General features: G+C 43.2%; 2 protein-coding genes across 4 annotated transcripts; one reads left to right on the forward strand and one right to left on the reverse strand.

Moving 5' to 3' along the window:
• On the reverse strand, positions 1-20,214 carry LOC126509780 (uncharacterized). Of its 3 annotated transcripts, XM_050155882.1 has the most exons (6): positions 18,096-18,300; positions 6,969-7,148; positions 5,041-5,140; positions 3,174-3,304; positions 2,633-2,730; positions 706-818 (listed from the first exon to the last, which is right to left on the reverse strand). In XM_050155882.1, the coding sequence occupies exons 2-6, from the start codon at positions 7,098-7,100 to the stop codon at positions 809-811; spliced, it is 471 nt and encodes a 156-aa protein (XP_050011839.1). In that variant the 5' UTR covers positions 7,101-7,148; positions 18,096-18,300; the 3' UTR covers positions 706-808. The 3 variants fall into 3 exon arrangements, with proteins under 3 accessions (XP_050011838.1, XP_050011837.1, XP_050011839.1); XM_050155881.1 differs by lacking the exons at positions 2,633-2,730; positions 18,096-18,300 and adding an exon at positions 20,074-20,214 and having other exon boundaries at positions 1-818; XM_050155880.1 differs by lacking the exon at positions 2,633-2,730 and having other exon boundaries at positions 1-818.
• On the forward strand, positions 20,207-25,678 carry Exosc3 (exosome component 3). The gene is made up of 4 exons (XM_050155879.1): positions 20,207-20,530; positions 21,055-21,204; positions 23,590-23,741; positions 25,342-25,678. Exons 1-4 carry the CDS (start codon positions 20,210-20,212, stop codon positions 25,541-25,543), a joined length of 825 nt encoding a protein of 274 aa, XP_050011836.1. The 5' UTR covers positions 20,207-20,209; the 3' UTR covers positions 25,544-25,678.
• Positions 25,679-26,669: the final 991 nt, after the last annotated feature.

A 26,669-nucleotide genomic window follows, 5' to 3' on the forward strand; every position in this document is an offset into this window, starting at 1 on the left:
TAGTTTTAAAAAATAAATTTAATAGTTAAAAAGATTCTGTAACATCAGTAAAAAAAAACTGAGAAGGCACTGAAAATAGAACTAAATTTAGCTGCACCTGTTCCTGTGGGCCCCATGTTAGAGTCTAATCGCACAGCCATGTTAATAAGGAGCAGACGTCAGATCAGTCTATATTGACCAATTTCTAGGTAATACCATTTGGAAAGCTAAAAGATTTTCAACTTTAGCCAAAATTCAATTAGATGTCTACTCATATTTAAAGCATCATGGGAATTCCTTTGCTGTACAGTCCTTTTGGATCACAATGGAAGCAAATAATCAACAAAGGCTTTCTGAACTGTGTCCCCAAGTCTCAAGTGTCACATGCCCCTGGACACTCAAGGACTTCATCAGGCAGGTGGGGAACAATTTTTTTCTCTAACCAATAACTAGATGTTTTGTATTTATTTTTAATTGCTATCCAATGGGTGTCTTCTAATGCAACCTAACTGAAATGATAAATACTGGCCTTTCCTGTCAGGCTTTTATCCTTTCGGAACAGTAAGTTCGTTCTCTGTCTGTTTATCATCCTTGTCTCTGCCCAGTGAATAGTACCCCTTGTTAGGAATGATGTCGATAAAGTGAACAAGGCGGTTGGCCATAGCGTAGAAAGCTGTGATGGTAGCTATGTCCCAGGCATCTTCTCTACTGAAGCCATGCATTTCCAGCTTTTTGAAATGGTCATCTGTTATGTCGTCAGCTTGGGAAACGGCAAGTGCAAACTCTATCATTGCTTTTTCTCGAGCAGAGAGGTCAGACTTTCTCCAGTTTATACAGACCTGCAATGAAACGCACAATCAGAATCTTAGTCCATACAACACAGCTAATAAAATCCAAGATCCAGTGGAATCAATGGGGAAAATCCCTCAAGGTTATTCTGGAATAAAGGGAGCAAAGTTAGGGCAGGACAAGAAATATCTTGGTCAAGCCTAATGGAATATAAACTTGGAAATCAAGTTCAAAACCATGTCTACCAAGAAGTGTTTTTGCGGGACTAGAAAGACACCTCCATGGTTAGGAGTACTTGCTCTTGCAGAGGAGCTAGATTCAGTTCACAATCATCTGTATCTCCAGTTTCAGGAAACCTGACACCCTCTTCTGACCTCTGAGAGCACCAGGCATACACATATGGTACACATACATGCAAGCAAAGTGCACACACACATACACACACCCCAAATAAATACTCTTAAAAGTCTTTTTGTTTGTTCTAGCTTCAAAACCCTCTTTATTTCCAGGCTGGAAAAATGGCTCAATAGTTAAGAGCATTTAGTGCTCTTTCTCAGGACCCAGGTTCAGTGTCCAGCACCCACATGCTGGTTCACACCTGCAGTAACCCCAGTTCCAGGGGATCCAACACCCTCTGCTAGCCTCCAAAGATACCTACATGCATATAGTGCACAGAAACTTATGCAGGCTTACACACACACCCATAACTTTAAAAAAGAAAAAAAGCTGCCCCCCACTGAACACAGTGGCAATCCCTTCTACTCAAAGCTGAGATAAGAGGAATATTAATTCAGTTTAGTAAAAGTCTAGGCAAAAAAAATTAAAAAAAAAAACAACACACACACACACAAGACAGTGTCTCTTGAAAAAAAAATCCTACAAATCCTCTCTTTTCCTCTAAAGATTTGTAGCTTAAAAACTCAGAGTCAAAACCAGAAACCTCACACTTGAAGAGCTTGCATTCCAGATGAGAGCAGTAGAGCTCACAGGCTACCCTGCTGTCCCCAGTGATGCCCAATCAAGACACAATATTTGTGATATTAATAGTTTCTACTTATCCAAGTATGGTGGCTCATGCTGAGGCAGGAGGTTCCCTGAGAGGTTACTCTGTGAACTCCGAGCCGTCCTGAGCTATAGCACAAGAGACTGCCTCACAAAGCTAAATTCAAAAACAAGACCAAGAAGACCCTCACATTTTAGCCATGGGAGCGTTAAGAATGAGCTTGACATTTCAAATTTATTGTCTCATTCTCCGAGCAGTAGTATTTTTATTATCCCCACTTCATTAAGAGGAAACTGCAGCTCTGAGAAGCAAAGTAACTTCCCTAAGGTCATATGGCTACGTCATGGCAGAGCTGGGGTCAGGTTCCAAGTGCATGAGGTCCCACAGACTCACATTTTCTCTGCTGGAGTAAAATACTGGAAACCCCTAAAACTAAAGACACTTGACCAACTTAGCAACCACAGTATGACAACTTGCTTCATGGCAACCAGGAGGCAATACCTGACAAAGCCTGGGTGAGCAAGGACCGGCTGACTGGAGGGGGCACTCTGTAGGACAAACGGGCCGACATGGAAGTTACCTGAAGGCTAGTCATACAATCTACACCCAGGCCAGGTCAGGAGAGAAGACATAGGGGCAGAGAGACTGATGAATCTCCACTTGAGAATAATTCAGAGAAAATGTTTTAGTTCCCCAGCTCCAAAACCAAGGGATTTCACTGTAGAAATTAGAACCAGGGAAGCTTTGTGGCAAATCCTCATTGGCTGTCTCTATCCTCAGCCATTTTCTGAATAATTAGGATCACCTGTGATGGCCAAAAGCCTGATTTGAGATGAACCAAGGACAGAGTAAGGCACTTACTGGGGAAACAGGACCAATTTCACAATCAATCTTGGTGATGAGAGGACAGAGCCCATTCCAGAAAGATAGGCAGATTGGCCCAAAGCCCAGGGCCAGCGCTAAAAAAAAATAAATAAAAGAAAAGCTAATACTCTGACTTGATCCCTGTTGTAATAATCAGTGAATGTACCATTCGGCACTGGGAAACGAAGGCAGTGCAGCGTAGCAGCAAAGAGCAGCTTGGCAGTAAGACTCAGCTTACAGTTGGATGCTCCATGCCGAGGGCAGCCTCTGAACTGAGAGTGTGGAACAGTTAAAGACTCCCTTGGAGAAAAGGGAATATAGGCCAAGTAACCAGTACTTTTGGATAAAGTCTGGAGGTTCAGTTCCTCCCTCCCTCCACCATGACATGTATACCGAACAAAGCAGGGGACTAGTGGTGGGAACTCACATAGTGGGAAGAACTTGAGGTGTATGCCCCACACCTTACAAGGACTGGGCACTGCCCTCTCTCCAGGTACAGAGAGGCCCTAACACTGATACAGGAGAGGTAGGCACCGACCTGGTCAGAGAGTCCTGGGTTCTTTGAGTAGACCCTGTACATGGCACTGTGGACAACAACGCTGTATAGGCACTTGTCACCCAGGCTGGTCACTACGATGATGAGTTCCTTGTCAGCTTTGCTGAGCCGACCTGGAGAGGAAAAGGAAAGGAGACCTGTCTAGAGAGCCTAAACAGCAGCTTAGAAAGAACCCATCTGGCCTAGGCATGTTTATCAACAACTCTGCCCGCACACCTACTCATCGACCCTCACCTACATAATCATTCTCATTTCTTGTTATCTTTTGTCACTTGACTCTTCCTAAAGTCACCTTGTTCTTCTATTGTCTGTTTCTCTGAAGAGTATTTGTGAAACTGCCAGTAAGGGCCTATTGCTGAAGACAACACCTATATATCTCATTGAACATGGAGAGATTGTGCTGTTGTCTAGCTAAAGCTTTTGATCCAGTATTCATAGTACCAGAGGAGAAAGGTGACCACAGCCCAGTCTACAATGGTGACCGATCTGCAGAATGCTCAGGTGCAATAGTGGCACCAAGGTTGTGGGAGTGACCAACAGCTATGATAGGATTGAAGGTCCACTCTGTGAGATGGAACCATGCCTGGCACTGCTCAGGGAGCCAAGGACCAGAGACCAGATAAGAAACGCACATACTATTGTTCTGCTAAAGGAATGGACAATAAAATGAGTCCTGACGGACAGTCTGCTGTGCCTATAGATCAGCGTCTCAGGCAGCCATCATCACAGAAGCTTCCTCTTGCCTAGATGAGAACTAATAGAGACCACAACTGGACAATATGCAGAGAGTGAGAGACTTTGAAATACTCAGTCCTAAGTGGATATAGTCATCAAACCCCTTCCCTCAGGGCTCACGGAGCTACGTGGAAAAGGAGGCAGAAAGATAAGAGTTAGTCGGGATTGAGGACACCAAGGAAACAGGGCCTTTTTAGACAGAGCAGAACTGATAGGCGTATGAACTTACAGAGACCATGGCAGCATGCACAGGGCCTTACAAGTCTGCACCAGGAAAGGTCCCAGTGCTGATGGGGGAAGTGAACATGAGCCCTGTCCAATTGTCAATCACTTTCAAAGGAAAAAACACAGAGAAAACCTGTCTTGAAAAATCAAGGAAAAAAATATTATTATTACTTAATTTAAGTTTTTTTTTTTCCGAGATAGAGTTTCTCTGTAGCTTAGGAAGCTGTCCTGGAACTGGCTGTTGTAGACCAGGCTGGCCTCAAACTCACAGAGATCCATCTGCCTTTGCCTCCCGAGTGTTGGGATTAAAGGTGTGTGCTACCACCGCCCGGCTAAATTCTACAACTATAGTCATAAAGCTGCATTCAGACATTAGCTTCAAAATCTAAATCTGCCACTGAATGTGGTAGTGTATGATTGTAATCGCAGCACTTGGCAAGCTGAGGTACCAGGAATGCCGTGAATTCAAGACCAACTACAGCCAGGCGGTGGTGGCGCATGCCTTTAATCCCAGCACTCGGGAGGCAGAGGCAGGCGGATGGATCTCTGTGAGTTCGAGACCAGCCTGGTCTACAGGAGCTAGTTCCAGGACAGGCTCCAAAACCAAAGAGAAACCCTGTCTCAAAAAAAAAAGACCAGCTACATAATAAGTCTACATAATGAGTCCCGGGCCAGCTAAGACTATATAATCAGGCACACATATCCATTCTCATTCTCTCTCTCTCATCCCCCCCCCCTCCACTACAACTACTAATAAAACAAGAATCCAGAGATATAACAGAAGCTGAGCTGCTTGCTGATGTAGTAACCGAGGACTCTAGAAATACTAAGGCAGGACCCAAGTATATGGACTTTATCCAAGAATGTGTTAGTTCGCCTTTTCATTTACCTGTTTCTTTATTATAGATGGCATTGTAGTAAGCAAAGAAAGCTCTGAATTCCAAAGGCCGGTAAGACAACACTTTAAATACATTTGGTAAAAATCCTGTCTGTAGGAAAGGAAAAAGACAGAATCACATAAAATGAAAACTAGGATCAGAATAAGTAACAGTAATGAGGTACGGCTGTGTTAAATACAGTCTTGGGACAGCCTCTCCTATGAATCCCTTCGTCTTTCAGGGTATAACTGTTACTTCTAAAGTGCACACAATAATTGTGGTAATTAACATCCTGAAATAGAGATATTGATACACCCTATCATTTAGGTTCTCCAGCTTAGGTCTACTAAAAACTACTATCGGAGCTCACCACACAGAAGCTACAGAGCTGCCAGACTCCTGCATGTATATACTGCTGTTCCTTGTTTCCATAGAATCTTAAAGCACTGAATCTACCTTAGCTATTATGGTCAAAAGTCTTAAAAAATCAGATTGTGTCATTATTGATTTATATAGAAGATATCACATGGATATATAGAGATACATTATTTTGATTCAGCTTTATTAAAATATGCTTCTACAAAATTGTTAAGGAATTAGTTTAAGCAATGCAGTTGATTTGATACTGTGGATTTTACAATGTTACTCTACAAATGGAAAAACAAATTATTTAAAGCGGAATAAAAACTAAACTCAATCAAAGAGCAATTCATGAATGTACAAAGAGCTATATGGATAAACATATACACATACAAGTCCAGTAATGGTAGATTGCTGAGATGAATACAGCATCTTTATTCAACTGGCCTCATAAAAGGCACCACTGAAAACAATGATGTGCTGGGCAATAGTGGTGCATGCCTTTAATCCCAGCACCAGGAAACAGAGGCAGGCAGATCTCTGTGAGTTCAAGGCCAGTCTGGTCTACAGAGTGGGTTCCAGGACAGCCAGGATTGTTTCACACTAAGAAACATTGTCTCTAAAACAAACAACAAAAAAGAATGTTTTTGACCTAGAACATATTCAAGGCAACAATTTCATTAAAGAAATTTACATGGATATTTTCACAAAGAAAATAGGGAAGTAAAAAACATCAACATATTAATAATGACTAACTTTCTGTAATAGAATCAGATTGTTGTTTCACTTTTCTGCTTGATTTTAGAGGAAAAAGCAAGATACCTATCCCTTAAGCAGTTAGCATATATCCTCACTGAGATATATTGGTTATATATCTGCACTATACTATAGTGCTATACAGAACTACAGAGTGCAGCTCAGTCACAGTGAGCAGAGCACTAAGGGACAGAGTAAAGACGCAGAAGCCAAGAGGAAGAACATATGGTCTAAGGTACCTGGACCCAGGAAGGGTCCACCCACAGTGGTGAGCTTAGGCAGACTGTGGCAAGTGGTACTGGCAATCACAGAGGCCTGTACAGGGCTCCCCACTGGCACTTGTTGAAATAAGTGCGGCGGGGCTGCGTTCCCAGCACCCCAGCCGCCTGCTAGCTTATGCCCAAAATAACAACACACAAACTGTATTCATTTAAAGACTGCTTGGCCCATTTCTATCTAGCCTCTTCTAGGCTAATTCTCACATATTAATTTAGCCCATTTCTAATAATGTGTGTAAGCACCCCAAGGTGCGCTTACCAGGAAGATTCTAGCCTACGTCCATCCTGGGTCGGAGTTGCCTGGGAGAGCAGAGCCTGGCGTCTCTGCTCCAGAGAGCAGAGCTGTTGGGTCTGAGCTCACTTCCTCTTCCTCCCAGCATTCTATTCTGTTTACTCCTCCCATCTTCCTCCTGTTTACTCCTCCCACCTATGTTTTAACCTATCAGGGCAAGCAGTTTCTTTATTTAATTAACCAATGAAATCAACAGATTGATATATGACACTCCCACATCAGGCACTAGCCCCTCCAGCAAGGTGTATCTCACCTTTCTTTCCATCTCCTCCATGAGCTCTACAATGTCAAAGGGCAGGTCCTTCTTATAGGGAATAGGGTAACGACCAATGGGTTTGGAATTTTCTTCTTTCTCATCTTCGAAAAAGTAAGAATTCAGGGTCATCACAGGCAACTTTTTCCCAACTTTACTTGTCAAAAGGTAAAGAAGAGACTAAAAGAAAACAAAGACAAAGACAAGTTCAGATGAGCTACTGAAGGAATTTCCTTCCCAGCCAGCCACTCTGTATCTGGTCCTAGAGGAGAGAGAACACACAGTTCCAGCTCCTGTGTCACTTCCCACTGGTTAGAAGTAACTGCCTTGAGGACTGTAACAAGGATTCTGGGCCCAACATGCAACAATGCTCAATTAATCAGTAATGTCTGATGGAGGGAGGGAATATGGTTTCATGGAATTGATACTTGCAAGCCCAGTTCAGGGCTTGGACAGGGGATAAAGCTTCTATTTAGTGTCTACAAGGTCCTGGGTTAGCATTTTACAAGGTACTGGGTGGGAGATAAGAGAAAACCAGAAAAGAAAAGTTCATGTGAGGGACTATCCAAAGCAGGAAGGAAATGGAAGTGTATTAAGTGGTTGCCAGGATACCTCTCACAACAGTACTCGCTACCAACCAAGCATCAGGATTTCACATGCATTTTCTAGCATTCTTAAAATCTTTCATCTTACCAATATGAAGATTAATGATCAGAAAGGGTACAATGATCACACAGAGATAACTGCATCTGTATTCAAATCCAGAACTGTCAGATTCTAGAGTCTATATTCTTCCTGCTATATGATCCTGTCTCTTAAAAACTTATTCAGCAGGGACTGGAGAGAGGACTCATTGCTTAAAGAGCACCGGCTGCTCTTAACCCAGGTTTGATTTCTGCCACCTGTATGGAGGTTTACAATCATCTGTAACTCCAGTCCCAGGAGATCTGACACCCTCTTTTGGCCTCCATGGACATTATACACATGCAGCGCACAAACATACATGCAGACAAAACATCTAGACACATAAAATAAAAATCTTTTATTGGTGATCTTTTGTTGGTGTTTTAACAAATAAAGCCTAGTCTACAAAGAGAGTTCCTGGACAGCCAGAGCTACACAGAGAAACTCTGTCTCAAAACAAAACAAAGGATTAGGAGGTGTGATTTCATTGGAAATCCCTGGGTGAGCTTGATATTGCGGCTACAGTTTGGATCTGGAATGTCCTCAAAAGGCAGTGCTAAAGGATTTGCATGGTGGCTACTCTCTGGTATGACTGGAAGATGGTAGAACCTTTATGAGATATAGCCTAGTGGGAAAAAAGGACAGTGAAGGTGTGCCCTTAAGACTAGATGACATAATAGTAAGCATTTATTCGTGTGCTTATTGGCCATCCATATATCTGCTTTGAAAAAAAATGTTTATTTGGATCACATGTACACTTACATTTTTCAAAAAGATTTTTTATTTATGTGTATGTGTGTGTGTGAACACGTGTGTGTGCATGCCCATGGAGGTCAGAAGAGTATGCTCACAACTGTCACTAGACATAGGTGCTAGGATCTAAACCCTGGTCCTCTGCAAAAGCAGTACATATTCTTACCTGCTGAGCCATCTATGCAGCCCCTACATTAGTTTATTTATCAGGGCTAGGAGGTGGGCATGCCATCGTACACATGTGGAGGACAACTATTTGTAGAGCTCATTTTCTTCTCTCAAGTCTTCTTGCCCACTTTCAAATTGGAAGAATTGTCTTTTTATTGAAATGTAAACTTTAAAAAGTAGTTTCCTTTATCAGATGATTTAAAATTATTGTTTTGGTTTTGTTTTCTGTTCCTTTCTTTCTTTTCTTTTTTTTTCCAAGACAGAATTTCTCCTTGTGTGGCCCTGGCTGTCCTGAAACTTGCTCTGTACAACAGGCTGGCCTTGAACTCAGAGATCTGCCTGCCTCTGCCTCCACAGTGCTGGGATTAAAGGCGTGCACCAACACTGCCTGGCTGATTTAACATTTTTATTAATGTACATTATGTATGTAAAATAATGGGTTTCATCATGACATTTTTATATCATGTCTCCTATTTCACATGTTTTCTGTGTCACCTGTGACAAAGCCGACTTTTTCCCGTTTGAGTGGCTGTGGTTGTGATGATTTCCTATCTGGGAATCTACTGTCAGATTATCTACTCTCAGATTGTTATCATGTCGTCTCGAAAAAGCAAAAAAAAAAAAAAAAAAGATTGTTATCATGTCTATTAAGAGTTTTAATTTAGTTCCGACACTAAGGTCTTTGATCTACTGAGTTTTTGTATGTCTTTTGAAACAAGGGTTCAACTTCATTCATTTGCATGTTTTAGGTGTCCTAACATCTGCTGGAAAGTATTTTTTTCTCTACTGAATTGTTTTGGCATCTTTGTTAAAAATCAGCTGGACCTCAGGCCAGGTGTGGTTGTACACACCATTAATCCTACCTAGCACCTAGGAGACAGAGGCAGGAGGATTTCAGAGTTTGCTTATTTATTTATTTATTTATTTATTTATTTATTTATTTATTTATTTTTTTGGTTTTTCAAGACAGGGTTTCTCTGTGGCTTTGGAGCCTGTCCTGGAACTAGCTCTGTAGACCAGGCTGGGATTTCAGAATTTGAAGCCACCTAATCGACATAGTAAGTTCCAGGCAATACAAGGCTACACAGCAAGAACTTCTTTCAAACAAACAAAGTCAATCCTAAACATAAGGCATAAGGGCTTCTTTTCTTTCTTTTTTTGAAACATGGTCTATGTAGCCCAGGCTGATTTCAAACTCACGATCCTCACGCTTCAATTTTCTGAATGTTATGATTATACATGATACTGGCTTTCTCAGATTCTCTCTCTCTCTTTTTGAAACAGGGTTTCTCTCTGTAGCCCTGGCTGTCCTGGGACTCACTCTGTAGACCAGGCTGGTCTAGAACCTGCTTCTGCCTACCGAATACTGGGATTAAAGGCTGAGCCACCACCGCCGCCCGCTACATTTCTTTCCTGCAAATTGGTCTGCTCATGCAGCGGCTCTGTCTCTCTCTGCCTTTCATTATGGCGATGTACCATTACTGCTAGCTCTGGGACCACCAGGTAGGAGCTATGCTCACCACTTTAACTCTGAGAAGGAGTGTGCAGCACATAAACCCTTTTTATCTGAGTAAAAGCTAAATCTGCCATGTAGCGCACTGCATGGCCTGGAAATATCTCTGTGTATGATGGTGGGAAACCGTCATGCTCTCCTGCCTGTGAACTCCTAGCCGACCTGATTCTGCTGCCTGCCCAGGCAGGGCTGTGGCAAGGTCTCAGCTACTTTCCTACCGATCCTCAGTGGGCACAAAAGCATCCCTACCTGAAGTGGGTGGCAGGAATCGGCTCCAAATGCTTCAGACTGCCTTATGGTGTGGGAAGTCCTTCTGGATATGTGTTGCTTTTATTAGTTAATGAATAATAACTGTGATAGTGCAGAATAGAGCTAGGCAGGGAAACTAAACTGAATGCTGGGAGAAAGTAGGCAGAGTCAGAGAGAAGCCATGAAGTCACCTGCAGGAGACAGACATGCCAGAACCTTGACGGTAAGCCACAGCCACGTGGCAATACACAGATTAATAGAAATGGGTTAATTTAAGATGAAAGAGCTAGCTAGAAATATGCTCAAGATATTGGAGAAATAGTATTGCAAATAATATAGTTTCTGAGTGATTATGTCAGGTCTGAGCTTCCGGGAACAAATGAACAGCCTCCCCCAACATGCTCCAATAATCCATGTCTAGTCACTCTGCCAAGCTCCCTGGTCTTCATTAGCAAGGTCCTGTTGGTGCAAATCCAAAGCACAACTCCTCCACTCTCACTGGTGTTCTTCATGGTTGAATTGCTACTCTGGGTTCTTTCAATTTTCCCATGAATTTGAAAAGTAATTTCTCAGTTTCTGCAGTGAAACTGCAGTGGGGATTTTGATGTTTTATAGGTTCTTCAGCTTTGAACTCCTAAGTCTGCCACTGCCTTTTACGTGTGCTAGATCAAACCGTTAGATCTCAATGCCTTTCAGCCATTTAGAAAACAGGCTCTCGAGTTTACACTAGCATTTACAGGTTTAAGGGGTAAAAAGTTCACTTTAGCTCAGTGTTTGAGAGGATGCAGTCCATCATCCTCAAGGAAGGGAAACCCCGGCAGTTGGTGGCTCCATGGCAGCCGGAATGTGCCCCTTGGGCTCTGCATCTTGACTGGAGCAGCTCAGCTGGCAGCTTGTTCTGTTTAATTTGCTCTTCCACATTTCGTTCCCTTGGATGCTGCTTTCCCTGAAGTCATTTCCAAACTCACTTATGGCTCACTTTTTCCTTTTTTTCTAGACAAGGCCTCATATAGCCCAGGCTTACTTTGAAATTGCTATGCTGGGATGTTTACTTCAAGTGTACAAAGATGCGACTGGTTTCCTTATATTGTTCTAGCATCTTGCCCCCTCATTGAGCTTGTTATGCTTTATTTTATGGAATACTTAGGATCTTCTATATGCTAGACCATGTCACCTACATAATATATGTATCTTTGCTTCTATTGATAATTTTTATTACCTTTTGTTACAGAATTGCCCTTGGTGGAATTTCTATTCTAATGTTAAACAGAACACGAAGAGCAGACTTCCTTGGAATCTGTCAAACGGTATACATGTATCCACTGAGTTGTGTATTAATTCTTCGTGTTTGGTATTTTTCATCAAGGAAGTCATATGGGCCTAGCTTTCATTGCTGTTACTGATAATCCTGTGAGACCTTACACTATTATTTATCACTGTGCTGCCTCTGTTCCAAATTCACCAGCACCAAGTGCTCTGATAAAATAGATCTAGACATTTAAAATATTTTCCTTTGCTATTATGACAATAAGCTTAGTATACAGAAAGCCCATGCAGATATATGAGCCTGTGGGTCATTCGCATTCAAACCACCACAGTCATGTGTGATTTTAGAGTCTTGGTAATTCTTGCTATTCTCTTTGAAGCTCAGCTTTTTCCTAACAAAAGGACAAAAATGGGTGGCATGTGTCACACATGCTTATGTTATAAAATGAGAATATAAACTAGAAAGATACATCCTTGTTTTAGAAATGAAAATGGCAGGTCTGTGGTGGTGGCCCATGCCTTGAATTCCAGCACACATGAGGCAGAGGCAAGTGGATCTCTGAGTTTGAAGCCAGTCTGGTCAAAGGAAGAAACAAATGCAAACGGTAAATCTGTTGAAAACCAGAAAAATCATGTAATTGGAGTATTTGATATTAGTTCTGTATTGTAGTACATGAGGACCCAATTTGTCCACTCCAAATGAGAATCTATTAATAGCTGATAACACAAGTTCAGATTTGGGGGATGAAAATAGAGAAGCCATATGATATTTTATGGAATTGCAAACACATTTAATGTTTCTGTAAGCCTTATATTTGAGAAGTTATAATTTTTGTGATTAAAAATCTATGTAGAATAATAATCCTGTACATTGTGAAGTTGTATTGCTCTCGTTGTTAATAAAAAGCTTATTGGCAAATAGCTAGGCAGAATTTTCAGGGCAGAGAGAATGCTGAGAAGTAGGGCAGAGGAGTCACCAGCCAGAAGGATGGAAAGGAAGCAGGACACGCAAGAGAAGTAAAAGCCAAGAGCCTTGGAGTATCGCATAGATTAATAGAAATGGGTTAATTTAAGTTGTAAGAGCTAGTTAGTAATAAGCCTGAGCTAGAGGCCAAGCATTTATAATAATAAGCTTCTGTGTGCTTATTTGGAAGCAACTGCTGGGACACAGAAAAACTCCACCTACACAGCAACTAATCTCTTTTGTGATGTGATAATTGTGGGCAATTATAGATTAAATCCTGTACTTGAAATAAAGATATTAATAATAGCTTCCATGAGCTTTTTAGGCTGTTGTTGTGGACTTCATTTTTAATTTTTAGAAACCAGTAAACTTAAAATATTAAAGGTCCATTTAAAAAGTTACCTCTTGTAGGACACATATCTTGCCCCACCTCCTTCCTCTCTGTACTACGAAAGGAGACACAGAGGATCCCTTTATCGGGTTGTTCTGACAACATAGTGTTTGCTAAGCATTTTCCCATGGAGTCAATATATTCTTCAAAGACAAATAACCTGCTCAGAACAAATATTCACACAATTATTATGTCTCAAACCCAGGACAAACAGCTGAAGGACCTTTTTAACATATCAAAGCTGGACCTGGCTGCCAGGTTCTCCCAGCCTCCCTCAGTCCTATCTGTTTCAGAGTATGATGGCATACCCTGCCCTCTACCCTGAACTGTCCAGCCCAGGAGCTTGGCTGCCTTTCTCCAGAAGTTCTTCCCTATATAACCCAGAAATTTCAGTCATCAGTCTCTTTGGACCTTTGGCCTTCTGGCAACTGCACCTGGTTCCCCTCCCACTTCCCCTCTGCCTACATGGCCCTGCTCAGTCAGGTCCTGTCCACTCTGGAGTCTCCCAGATGTCCCTCCCTCTATGTTCTCCCATATATCTGTAATAAATGTCCTCCATCATAGCTAAGAGCAGTCATGTCCTTTGTTTTCAAATTTTTTCCCATTCAATAGTATCTGAGAGGAGAGAAAAATGTGGGGGTGGGGAAGGGAAAGCCTGATCTCATTCAGGCAGGATAGAGAGTTAGGAAATAAAGGGGTGTCAGAGAGGCGACCCTCTTATCCCCTTGGTTATGTCCTTTCTCTAGATGACACCAAAGAATCGTGAGCATAACTGACCTGACCACCTATAAAAAGAACTCTACTGTTTGAGAGTTATCACAGGTGAAATTGTTAACAGCGGCTGATGGGCTGAAGGGATGGCTTTGTAGTAAAAAGTGCTTGCAGTCCTTGCAAGGACCTGAGTCTGATTCCCAGCACCCACTCTGGTTAGTTTACAACCTGCTGTAACTCAAGCTCCAAGGGATCCAGATGCCCCGTTCTGGTCTCCACGGGCACTTGCATCCACATACGTGTACAGACATAAACATACACATTAAAAATTTTAAAAGCAATTAAAAGATTGCTAATGAACAATGGTTCAAGTCCAATCTCTTGTGGCCTATGTCTAAGTAAGTGTAGTTTTGATTAATGTTTATCCCTAATACTTCTCCAGCCACAATCTGTAGTCTATATCTTTAAAAGTATCTTCTGTGAAGGCAGAAAAAGGAATATGCCAGCACATACTTTTTCTAACGTCTAAACTTAAGATAAATATTAAGTGGCTTCAACCCCAAATCGATTATACTATTCTCATTCACAGTCTCACTTGACGCTTTCCAAGTCCTTTTTTTCTGCTTAATTTAATAAACTTACTTTATGTCACTCTGACTTGTCCTGAAATTCTTTTCTGTGGTACTATAATAGATACGGGTGAGGCCCCTAGGGGATGTGGGGGGGGGTGCTGTAATTCCTTTGACTTCAGATATTACAAGTAAGCAAGGAAAAGAAATCAGAAGTTCCACCATTCCAGCTCTGGCCACCGCACCTGATCGATAACCTGAGTTCTACCCACGGAACTAATGTGGTAGGAGAGAAATGGCCACCGCAAGGGGTCCTCCGACATCCACGAGTGTGCATCCTCCACCCCATACAAATCAATGTAAAAAAAAACAAACCAAAAATTTTTAAAGAGAGAGAGAGAGAGAGAGAGAGAGAGAGAGAGAGAGAGAGAGACTTCTAAGTCTGGAAAACTTGGTTTGAAGTCCAACTTTTCTGGATGGGAATATTCGGCAGGCTGAGCAGAAATGAAGGCCTGTGGTACTCGAACACCAATATGGCCTCCACTAGAAATTCTCAATACAGAATCAGCCAAGTCCACTCAGGCAATCAGGAAAGTCACACGCGCCAGATGGAGAACGAGACGCCCTCGTGGCCTGCACTATCTTCTAGTGTCCTCGTTATTCCCCTGATGGCCACAGCCATTTACGCCACCATTTAAAGGGACTGTCACCCCACCCGACTTCAGGCCGTCCCTCGCTCCGCTGTTTTGAGTCAGGTGGCTTCAGTCCGGGCTCCCCAGGCACGTGGGAGCGCTAACACTCACCGGCTGCCGCAGGACCCCGAGGAGTCGAAGCACAGACATGGCGGTGCACACTTGTCGTGGGTTTCCTGGCTCGAGGCCTTCAGGGCATGTCCGGTGGGCGGGGCTTGCAAGGGCCCGCCCTTTCCGGCCTTGAGCTTTGGGTCTCCAATGACTTACCCTCCCACGGTTTTTTCAATCCGTCCAGGGTATGACGGGTGCTACTTTCCCCCACCCCCATAAAAGTTCACCCCGTATGGCTCCTGCGCTAGATTTTGTATTCTTATTTCTTTGGGAGACTTCAATCTACCTGGGGTAGGTGCTGAGGGTAAGTCATGGGAACCTTATTCACTCTCCCTCCCTCTGTGCCTTTAAGAAGCCTGAAGTCATTGGATACCCTAAAACGCATAGCATTGAGCCATTTTGAGCTTGGTTACTTAGGTTTCAGAATACCTATGGGGTCCAAGCCTTTTGGAGAACTAGATTGTAGAGGATGAAAGAAGCACAATTTCCCACTGCCACCCCCGTAAGACTGTCCACTCCCGTAAGAGAGACTAAGCAACTGAGTACAGTCTAGAGGTCTTGATCGGGTTCATTTTCTCTGCCAGTTAAAGAATTAGAAAGCAGGCGAAATCTGGAAACTTAACAGTTGGTAGCAGAAACATCGCAAATACGGAAGACAGAATCGGCGATTACGGTACAGCAAGGTGTACACAGGATAAGGAACACATGCGAACAGACACACAAAGAAAGACCGCGCTACAAACTAGAGCGCGCGGAAGGGGTTGCACTCCGAGAGTCTAAAAATCCAGTCTCTTCCGGAGGACTGGAGGTTTCAAAGGTCTCGTCTTCCTCCCCTGATTTAGGGTTGGTCAGTTTGAAGAAAGCTTGGATGGTTGATTGGCCCAGAACTGTTGTATGGCACGTCCTAAGCAGGCCTTGAGCTTGTTGAATCAGGGAGCTGCTGGTGGAAGACAGAAGTGTGGGGGTCCCCACGAGCTCTGCTGCCAGCAGAGAAAGATCCGCGTGAAGGAAATTCAGTTCAGCCTGCCTTAGCTGGCATCCGTTCAAACTTCTGGAATCTGACCCTGCGCAGTTTATTTTATATTTTATTTGCATATTTAAACAGTAAAACTTTTGAAAAAGGTTTACTGCTGACAGTGATCACGACAACCCTGAAGGTATGACCACACTGAAACTCCCCTGCAAAGTATATGGCTTTGGCAAAGCACCTGTGCCCTCTTCCACAAGAGTGGGTTCTGCTGACTGAGAAACAGTGCTCAGGCTGAGGGGAATTCGAGTGAGAGCTAGCTCCACAGAACAGTAAAATCACCAGTTATTAAACCACAGCCACTTCTGCCTTACCAGGGAACAGGTGTCAGCTTCTTCCGTTGAAGAAAAAATAGGTGTGTGTGTTTGACAATTCTGATTTCTCCAGTGCTCTCTGTGAGCACATGACCCTCATGCCCTCTACACAAAAGCCCCCATAGCCTATGTTTTAAGCTGCCAGGCTGGTATCAAGTTAGGAGGCTGAAGAAGTCGGCCCTTTTGACAATTCACTGCTTGTTATCTGGCCATGACTTACCTCCCTGTCTATCTACCAGGGAGTCTCAATAGGACTACGTAACTATTGGACTGTGGCACAAGTTGACTTCAATTGGCCCTACTATACCCAAGGATTAAATGGATTGTCAGTATCTTGCCAAATTTGGAGGAAGTATGATGCTCTCTCTGTTGACCCCCCCCCCCCCCCCCCCCCCCCCCCCCCCACCCCCCCCCCCCCGCCAATCTAAAGATTCAAGTTGGCAGCAAAGAAATGAACTGACATCAGGTGTCAAGGTGTTGGGAAGCTCCGCCAGCCCCTTCCTCCCATTACAGACCCAGTGCTGCCAAAGCAGCTCCTCCCCTGGGAATGCACAAGACTACCTACAGGCTAAGAGTCAGTGCAAAGATCTGCTCTCATGTTCTCTCTCCCGCCTTCTTGAGAGTCACCCAGGAGTTGCTTCGCTCTCCTCTGTTTATTAAGTCTGTATTTATTAATTCAGTTTGATTTGGCTTAATACCTCGTGGAGGAACCCAATAACCAGGGCTCCAATGCTTATCACAAGGCTGTAGAATGGAATCAAATACTCACTAAATATATCAACTGAGAGAAATGCATAACCCCAAAGCCATAAGCTCCTGCATTGTGGGTTTGGAATTTAACAGTTGCTCCTCTGGCTATTAGTGAAGGAACTCTGGCCAACTCCTGACAAGCATAGCTGGCAGGCTTTGTCTCCCCCCCTTCCATTCCTTCTACCTTGCTTTAAAAAAAAAATGGTTAGATCACATCCCTAAAACTAGCCCCCAAGGTCTATTCCCTTATTTGGCCACTTCCTCCTTCTGAGGCTGTCTACCAAGGTACAGCTATCGAAATATTAAAGTTTAGAGATCAAAAGCTCCCTTTGGTTCACATGCCTAACCAAAATATACCACCGCATCCTAGCCCATTCTAACACAGACAGATCTCCCTTTTCCCGCTCCTTAACAACTACATCTGCAAGGTCGTTTGCTCCTATTTTTCTGCCTGGGTCAGAAAGCAGCCACTTTAGCTTTTCTTCACCATTAACAAAGGATCTCTCTGTGAAATAGATGTTTGAGTGTGATCTGTGTGGGGCCCAGGTCACACAGCTGCTATGGCAGACTTGATAGAGACAGCTAAAAAGTAGGCCTGAATTTCTCGGTTTACTGGTAGGCATCACTGGGTTCCAGAAAAAGCCATAAGCTGACACTACCCAGGGAGGGCCAGCATCTAAAGTAAAGTACCTGACATTCCAACTATTAGGTAAAACCACCAGAAGTCCCTGAGCCCAGGGCTCACCTATTCCCCTTTGCCAAGACCCCTAGACAAATGTTGGTGGGAGTGGGATGCTTGTTTGTCCCCACTGCCCAGCTAGCTTACACCCAAAATAACCACACAGAAACTGTATTAATTAAAACAATGCTTGGTCCATTAGCTCTAACTTCTTACTGGCTAACTCTTACATATTAGTTTAACCCATTTCCATTAATCTGTGTATCTCCACGGGGCAGTGGCTTACCGGAGATTCTAACTGGCGTCCATCTCAGGCAGAGGATCCACGGCTTCTCTCACTCTGCCCTTCTTCCCAGCATTCAATTCTGTCTTCTCCGCCTACCTAAGTTCTGCCCTATCAGGCCCAAAGCAGTTTCTTTATTCATTAACCAATAAAAGCAATACATGAACAAAAGAACCTCCTACACCAGACAAATGTCAGCCAACCCTGAAAATTCCCTCACCCCAACCTCTACTATGAAAAAAAAATTACCGGGGCTGAAGAGATGGCTCAGTGGGTTAAGAGCATTGCCTGCTCTTCCAAAGGTCCTGAGTTCAATTCCCAGCAACCACATGGTGGCTCACAACCATCTGTAATGAGATCTGGTGCCCTCTTCTGGCCTGCAGGCATACACACAGACAGGATATTGTATATGTAATAAATAAATAAATATTTTTTAAAAAAAGAAAAAAATATTACCCCAACTGGGCTGGGCACTCTTTGTTTTTAACTGCTGTGTTGGACAGATGAAAGGTCCAGGCTTGAGCTTGAATAAAAGCTCTTTGCTTTTACATAGGGATTTGGTCTCTGTGTTGGTCTTTTGGGAGTTCCCACCATCTGAGCATAGCAGTTTGTGCCTAATGCAGTCCCAGAGGAAGCCTCCCACCCCAGCCTCTCCTTCAATTAGTGTGCTCCAAAAGAAGTAGGGGCAAAAATTGTTCTTAGTTACTGGTTTTCCTAAGCCATGTCGAGATAACTCAAGTAGGTGAAAAGGTATTGTTGAACCTACATCACATGGAGCCCCCCCCCCCCACAAGACCACCACAGAGCTGGTATCCCATCCAGACACACTGGGGTTTATCGATTAGAAATTGGCTAAGTCAGACTATAATCTGACACACCAACACAGTGACTGCCAGCAGATAAGAATTTCAAAAGAGTGGTTAATCAGATACCCACAAGTGCATTTGAAGCAAGCAGATGTTGTCTGGACACCATGGTGGGTCACTCTGACCAGGGCTGGCACAGTTCTTGGGAATGTTATGACTTTGCTGGGCTGCATTCACCCCCCTTGTTAGGTCCTGTCTAAAATGGAATTCTTTCTCAAAATGGAGTTTGCCTTGTTCCTTCAGTGTGATATGTGTTGGGGGGGAGTGTCTAGGGATTAATACACATAAAACCTATTTACCTTAATTTATACATTACTATTTCATTATTAATTACATTAATACACATAACATCTATTAGATACTGTGAGCTACAAATGATTTGAACTATAGCTGACAACTGTTCTTTCTTTTTTTAAATATTTTTATTTTATATGCACTGGTATTTTGCCTGTACATGTGTCTGTGTGAGGTTGTCAGGCTCCTGGAGTTGGAATTACAGACAGTTGTGAGCTTCCATGTGGGTGCTGGGAATTGAACTTGGGTTCTCTGAAGAGCAGCCAGTGTTCTTAACCACTGAGCCATCTCTCCAGCCCCTACTGTTGTTCTTTCTTTTTTTCTTCTTTTTTACGCAAGTTAAATTGGTGGCAACAACCAAACAAGTTATATTTTGAAAAAATTTTTTCCTACTTAAAACTCCAACCACCTTTCTGTAGGCAGAATAGAAAGGTAAAGCCTCCAAACCTAGCTCATGTTCTATTCCTGGAGGCCCTCAGTTCCAGCACCCGTTGATACTAAGCCAAAGACCAGACACAGGATGTGAGAGCTCCAAACGACTCCAGCAACGGGCTTCTTTTTCTTTTCTATGTGTTTGTTTTGTTTTATTTTTCAAGACAGGATTTCTTCATAACTTTGGAGCCTGTCCAGGAACCAGGTCTTGTAGCCCAGGCTGGCCTCGAACTCACAGATATCCGCTTGCCTCTGCCTCTCAGTGTTAGGATGCATGCACCACTACCGCCTGGCCAGCGGCGGGTTTCTTTCACCCACCCTCGATGGACCACAGGATGGGTGAGCTGCTAGTACAGCCACGGCTGTATGGGGACGGGAGAAGTACTTACGAGCTGTAGGGACTAGTTGGCTGGGTTTAGGTCTAATTCGAAAAGCCCACAAACACCGGAAAGGGATAACCCTGGTGGGTGGGCTAGTTTATGCGGAAGCGGAAGTAGACTACCGGAAGCTGCGACGACTCCCGCAATGGCCGAAGTACTGTCGGTTACGGCGGATTCCGTGGCCCGCTGCCAGGCGCGGGCAGCACACAAAGTGCTGAATCAGGTGGTCCTCCCTGGGGAGGAGCTGGTGCTGCCGGAGCACCACGACGTAGACGGCCTCGGCGGCGCCGGGGAGCAGCAGTTACGTCTCAATGCGGGGGCGCGCCCGCGGCTGCGCGTCATTTGTGGCCCGGGTTTGCGACGCTGCGGGGACCGCCTGCTGGTCACCAAGTGTGGACGCCTGCGTCACAAGGAGCCCGGAGGAGGCAGCGGTGGCGTTTACTGGGTGGACTCTCAACAGAAGCGGGTGAGCAGACTCGGAGAGGCAGTGCGGCTGCGAAAACGGAGTCCTAGTTCCGGAAAGACTCCCTGCGAGTGGGAGGAGAGGTTAAGACGAGCCTAGAGCCGCGCTCGCCTCTAGGTCCCTCTGTGCGTCTTCTTTAGAGGAACCACAGGAGAAACACATCCTGAGAAGGGCGAAAGGAGAAAAAGGCTCAAGAGTAGGAAGCAGCAGGCTTGCCGTTTGGAGTCCCAGTTGCAATAAGCAGGGAGTTAAATTTCTCGTAGAATAAGTAAGAGCTTTCACATAAGATGTGTCTAATGGATGTGCCACCGGATGTATAAAGATGCTGAAGTGTGAAACCCGACCCAGGTAAACCCCGGATTAGAGGCTACAAAGTTGGACTGGTGCGGGCCGATTTTGAACTTCCAGCTACTGAAGAGTTTGAGCATTGGTTGAGACCCACCTGAGTAATCTTGATAAAACTTGCTGGAGGTATTTTATAGTAGTATTCGTGCCGTTTATGGTTGTTCTTTCGTTCTGTTTTGTAGTATGTACCGGTGAAAGGAGACCATGTGATTGGCATAGTGATCGCTAAATCTGGAGATATATTCAAAGTTGATGTTGGAGGGAGTGAGCCAGCCTCTCTGTCGTACTTGGCATTTGAAGGAGCAACTAAAAGAAACAGACCAAATGTTCAGGTAATGGTGGGAGCCTTTGGTTTCACCAGTGAGAAAAAATAGCCATTCCCCATAACTGTCAGAGGGCGACCTAAATTGTCTCCAGAGCATAACGGGTCTTTCCAGTTCTCTGAGATGCTTTCCAGCTCCAGAGCCAGGGCAGTGTGCTTGCTTCTTCTTTCCCAGGTTGAAGGGTTATGCCTGCTACCTGCCATGTTTTTTTTTTTTTTTTTTTTTTTTTTGGTTTTTCGAGACAGGGTTTCTCTGTGGTTTTGGAGCCTGTCCTGGAACTAGCTCTTGTAGACCAGGTTAATCTCGAACTCACAGAGATCCGCCTGCCTCTGCCTCCCAAGTGCTGGGATTAAAGGCGTGTGCCACCACCACCGGGCCTAATTTTTTTTCTTTTTTTTTACCTGCCATGTTCTTACCCACCTCACAAGGAAAATGGCCCTAGTCTAAGGGACGCTGGCACTGTCCCCCATTGCTCATCTTGGCTCTAAATCCTTGGAGCTGACAGAGGCATAATCTCGTTACTGCAGGATTTCAGGTTGAGTTTGCTGGGCAGACATATTCTTCCTGAGGATGCATGTGAGCCAGAACTTGATGGTACCTATGCCACTTTTCGTCCAACTCTCACGGGTCTTGAGCCACTGGATCTGATTTGTTCCAGATCTTTGGCCTGCTGATTCCTTTGTCTCCCCACGTTCAAGCACTTGTTCTCTTTTGACAGAACCGGGCAGCGATCTCTTTAATACCTCTGCTTCCATCTGTTGACATCCTCATGGTGACATACTCCCTTTTTTAAAAAGAAATTTATTTTTTATATATGATTTTATTTATTTATTTATTTATTTATTTATTTATTTATTTATTATGCAATATTCTGTCTGTGTCTATGCCTGCAGGCCAGAAGAGGGCACCAGACCCCATTACAGATGGTTGTGAGCCACCATGTGGTTGCTGGGAATTGAACTCAGGACCTTTGGTAGAGCAGGCAATGCTCTTAACCTCTGAGCCATCTCTCCAGCCCCCCCCTATCTGGAATTTTTATTTAACATAACTGGGAGACAAATATTGACCCATATTAATTTAGAAAAATGGAAAGAAGCCAGGTGGTGGTGGCATACACCTTAATCCCAGCACTTTGGAGGCAAAGGTAGGTGAATCTCTGTGAGTTCGAGGCCAATCTGNTTCCCGCTCTTAACAGGAAAAGCAGGATTGTTCAAGCCCTACAGCATTTACTGGCACTGTGCTCCAGGGGTCTGCCCTCACACTAGTGCACTTCCTGTAACAGTGCTCAAGCTTCTCAGCACCACTGAACTTTGTTTCCTTCCGGGGTCTTTATTCATGATGGTCCTGTCTGGATTGCAGTGTCTCCTCACCCTGGGAGACACCCATCCTTTGAGGTGACTGTCAAGTCATTTATCATCATCACTTTCCTGTATCTTTACCATAGCACTGGATTTATTCTTGACCTTGTGAGTTTATTTATTCTCATTGCCCCATGCAAGACCATGTGTTCCTGAAAGCCATGAAGTGTGTTATGATTCTCTCTAGGTTTTGTAGTTACCTGAAACAGTGGGTACTTAAAAGTTATTTTTTAATGTATACATATTGAGAGTGTTTTGGCTCCATGTATGTATTTGCCCACTGTAACTGCTGCTTGTGGAAGTCAGACAAGAAGATCAGGTTCCCTAAAACTTGAGTTATGACTGGTTGTGAGTTGCTAGGAAAGTGCTAACCTGGACCCTTTGCAGGAGCAGCAGTACTCGTAACATGTGAGCCAGCTCTCTAACTCTCAACTGTGAGTGTCTTAATGTTGAGTGAAGAGAACAAATTCATTGTTTCTTAGCTTCATTATTTTAAAGTTGGGTTTTGTAAGTTTAAAGCAAATCTTCCATGAAGTAGCATCTGTGAATTACCACTGTCCCATTTTATTTTGAATATGGATGTCAAGAGTTTTTCCTTCCTCTGGTCAAATATGTAACTTTTGTAAGTAGTACTGATAGAACATTCTCCAATGACACCAAGTTTAGTTTTTGTATCTGCACTGACTGCTAGTTATTGCTAGTTACATGTGGCTGTTGAACAGCTGAAAAGTAGCTAATGCAATGAAGAACTGAATTTTGTATGTCTTAATTAGATACAAGGTTAAATATAAATTTAAATTAAACCACATATAATTTGGACAGTGCAATTTTGAAGGGTGTTCTTAGACCTTGAAATGACTCTTGCTGGAGGATTTCATGGTTATGAAGGGAGGACTCAACTTGAAAGTAATATCACTGGTCCCTTAGCTTGAGAACTGTGGCCTGCTGGCATTCTTGCCCATAGAACAGAACCAGCACAGCACCTATAGGATATATGATGAAGGGAGGAGAACTTACTTTTCTTTTAACCTTATAGGTTGGAGATCTCATCTATGGCCAGTGTGTGGTTGCTAATAAAGACATGGAACCAGAGATGGTCTGTATTGACAGCTGTGGACGGGCCAATGGAATGGGGGTGATTGGACAGGACGGTCTGCTCTTCAAAGTGACTTTGGGCTTAATTAGAAAGTAAGTTATGCAACCTTCCTCAAGACCCAATAATACCACTTTTAGGTATATATCCAAAGGATGCTCAATCGTGCCACAAGGACATGTGCACAACTACGTTCATAGCAGCTTTGTTTGTCATAGCCAGAACCTGGAAACGACCTAAATGCCCCTTGATTGAAGAATGGATAAAAAAAAAAAAAAGTGGTACATTTACACAGTGGAGTGCTATACAGCAGAAAAAAATAACAACAGCTTGAATTTTGCAGGAAAATGGATGGAACTAGAAAACATTATTTTGAGTGAGGTAACCCAGACACAGAAAGACAATTATCACATGTACTTACTCATAGGTGGTTTTTTAAACATAAAGCAAAGAAAACCAACCTGCAAACCACAATCCCAGAGAATTTAGACAATGTGGACACTAAGAGAGACTTACATAGATCTAATCTACATGGGAAGTAGAAAGTATAAAAAGACAAGATTTCCTCAGTAAATTGGGAGCATGGGGGAAGGTTGAAGGGGATAGGGGAGAGGCAGGGAGGGGAGCAGAAAAAAAATGTAGAGCTCAATATAAATACAGAAAAAAATTAAATAAATTAGGAAAAAGAAAGAAAAAAGAAGTTATACCTGTTAACTGCATTGCTTTAATGAAAATTAAAAAATATATTTTAGCTGGGTAGTGGTAACTCATGCCTTTAATCCCAGCACTCAGGAGGCAGAGACAGGCGGATTTCTGTGAGTTCGAGGCCAGCCTGGTCTACAGAGCAAGCTCCAGGACAGACTCCAAAGCTATACAGAGAAACCCTGTCTCAAAAACCAAAAAAAAAAAAAAAAAAAAAAAAAGAAAAAAAATAAGTTTACTAGTTCTTTTGAGAATTTCATAGTGTGCTTTGTTGCTCATTCTCACTCTCCATCTCTCCTGTAACTTGTCCCACAATCCTTTCCTACCTTCCTCCTCTGCCTGTCCTCCTACCCCTAAGTCTGTATCTCCCTCAAGTTTGTGTGCCCTCTTTTTGTTGTTGTTGTTGTTGTTTTGAGACAGGGTTTCTATGTAGCCCTGCTGTCCTGGAACTCACTCTGTAGACCAGGCTGGTTTTGAACTCAGAGATCTGTCAGCCTTTGCCTTCTAAGTGCTGGGATTAAAGGTGTGTGCCACTACTGCTTCCTGCCCCCCAAAATAAGCTATGATCCTCAAGTCTTAGAATTAAGGTGTTCAGGGGAAAGAGACTTTATACATTTATATGTTATACAACATTGGTGACATGACTGTACACTCTGGTATGTCTGAAAAGTAGAAGGTTCTTGGAAGAAATGGGGCATTGAGCTGGGCACAGTGGCATATTCCTGTAGTCCCAGCTACTTGGGAAGGCAGGACAGTTTTCAAATCTCCAAATCTGAGACTAGTTTAAGTAACCTAGCTAGATTTCATCTTCAAATAAAAAAGGGCTGAGGGAGGGTGGCACAAGAAATGGGGCATCAGATGGCATCGTGTGCCTTGTTTTGGGTACAATGCTTTGAATGACCACAGAGAACTACCCAGAGAAGGAATCTCCTTAGGAGAACCTCAACATGTCCAACTGCTTCATTAAACTTTCTTGTCTGTCTTTCCTACCAGGTTATTAGCTCCAGACTGTGAGATCGTGCAAGAGCTGGGAAAACTCTATCCATTGGAGATTGTGTTTGGAATGAATGGAAGAATATGGGTCAAGGCAAAAACCATTCAGCAGACTTTAATTTTGGCAAATGTCTTAGAAGCTTGTGAACACATGACAACAGATCAAAGGAGACAAATCTTTGCCAGATTGGCAGAGAGTTGACAGAGCACTTTTAATGGCTCATTTTAGTCAAGACTGTTTCCTGGGGAAATCTTTTTTTCAGATGAATCGCTTCCTGTCAGATCTTTAGAAGATGCATATTGTCTTACTAGAATCCAATAAAATATTTTTCTAAGAGTTACTGGTCTTCACTCATAGATAAGAAAATTATAAATTTTTATATAATAAATTTTGTATATAGCATTGTTTGAAGTTACCTTAGTTCTGTAGGGAACTGATGTATATATAGTACAGCTTCTATAGTGAGCTATAACTCAACATTAAAATTGTTATAATAGTTAACTTAATTGCCAGAGGGAAATCCATCTGTAATCCCATAAGCCAGCTGTTATGAATCCCGTAAAAGCTCATACTCACATACTGACCTTGTTGAAAAGTTCCAAGTGTTTTTACATCATTGGCTCATCCCTGGCAACTGCAGAAGACCGCACTCCTCATACTGAAGTTCAGGGTGTCACACGGCCCAAGGCTTAACCACTGTGTGTTTATGTTTTTAAAACTGAAGTTATAGGATGTTGTAACTTATTTTTATGTCTTCAGTTTTTTTCTTAAATAATATGATGAGGATTTCTGATCCTATTCTAGCCAAATGTTAGTTAACATCAGTTACCACAATCTTAAAAAAAAATAATACATGTTCCAGGTTTTAGATAAAGAGGAGAGGTTTGGACTTGGGTCAGAGAGAAAATTCTATGCTATTTATGTTATGAGACAAAAATGTAGACTGGCAAGTGATACGAGTTAAGTGGTTCTGGGTTTTCAGGCCTCTGAGCATGAGTTCTGCAACCCTGAAGCCTATGTGGCTGTGGCCCATCCCGTATGAGAACTTAAGGGGTTCTCTGAGGACGCCTATTTTCAGTAATAACGTATAATATATCAAGAAATAGTTCCCAAGGGATTGACTGGGAAAAGAGAAGGAAGTAGGCTGAGAGGTCCTTTTGGTTCTTTTGAGAAGCAGAAAACATGAATTTGTTAGCAGCTTGACTTTCAAGTTAACCCAAAATGGGAGGAGTAACAGTTTTATCTGTCTGTATAACAGATAGTGGGTGAGTGTGCTTGTGTGTCAGAATGCAGCATTCCTTCCCGGCTGCTCTCTGCTGGGTTTAAC

The sequence above is a fragment of the Alexandromys fortis genome, unplaced genomic scaffold (assembly GCF_014885135.2).
Source record: "Alexandromys fortis isolate MF-2015 unplaced genomic scaffold, M_Fortis_MF-2015_v1.1 scaffold_92, whole genome shotgun sequence".
Classification (NCBI taxonomy): domain Eukaryota; kingdom Metazoa; phylum Chordata; class Mammalia; order Rodentia; family Cricetidae; genus Alexandromys; species Alexandromys fortis.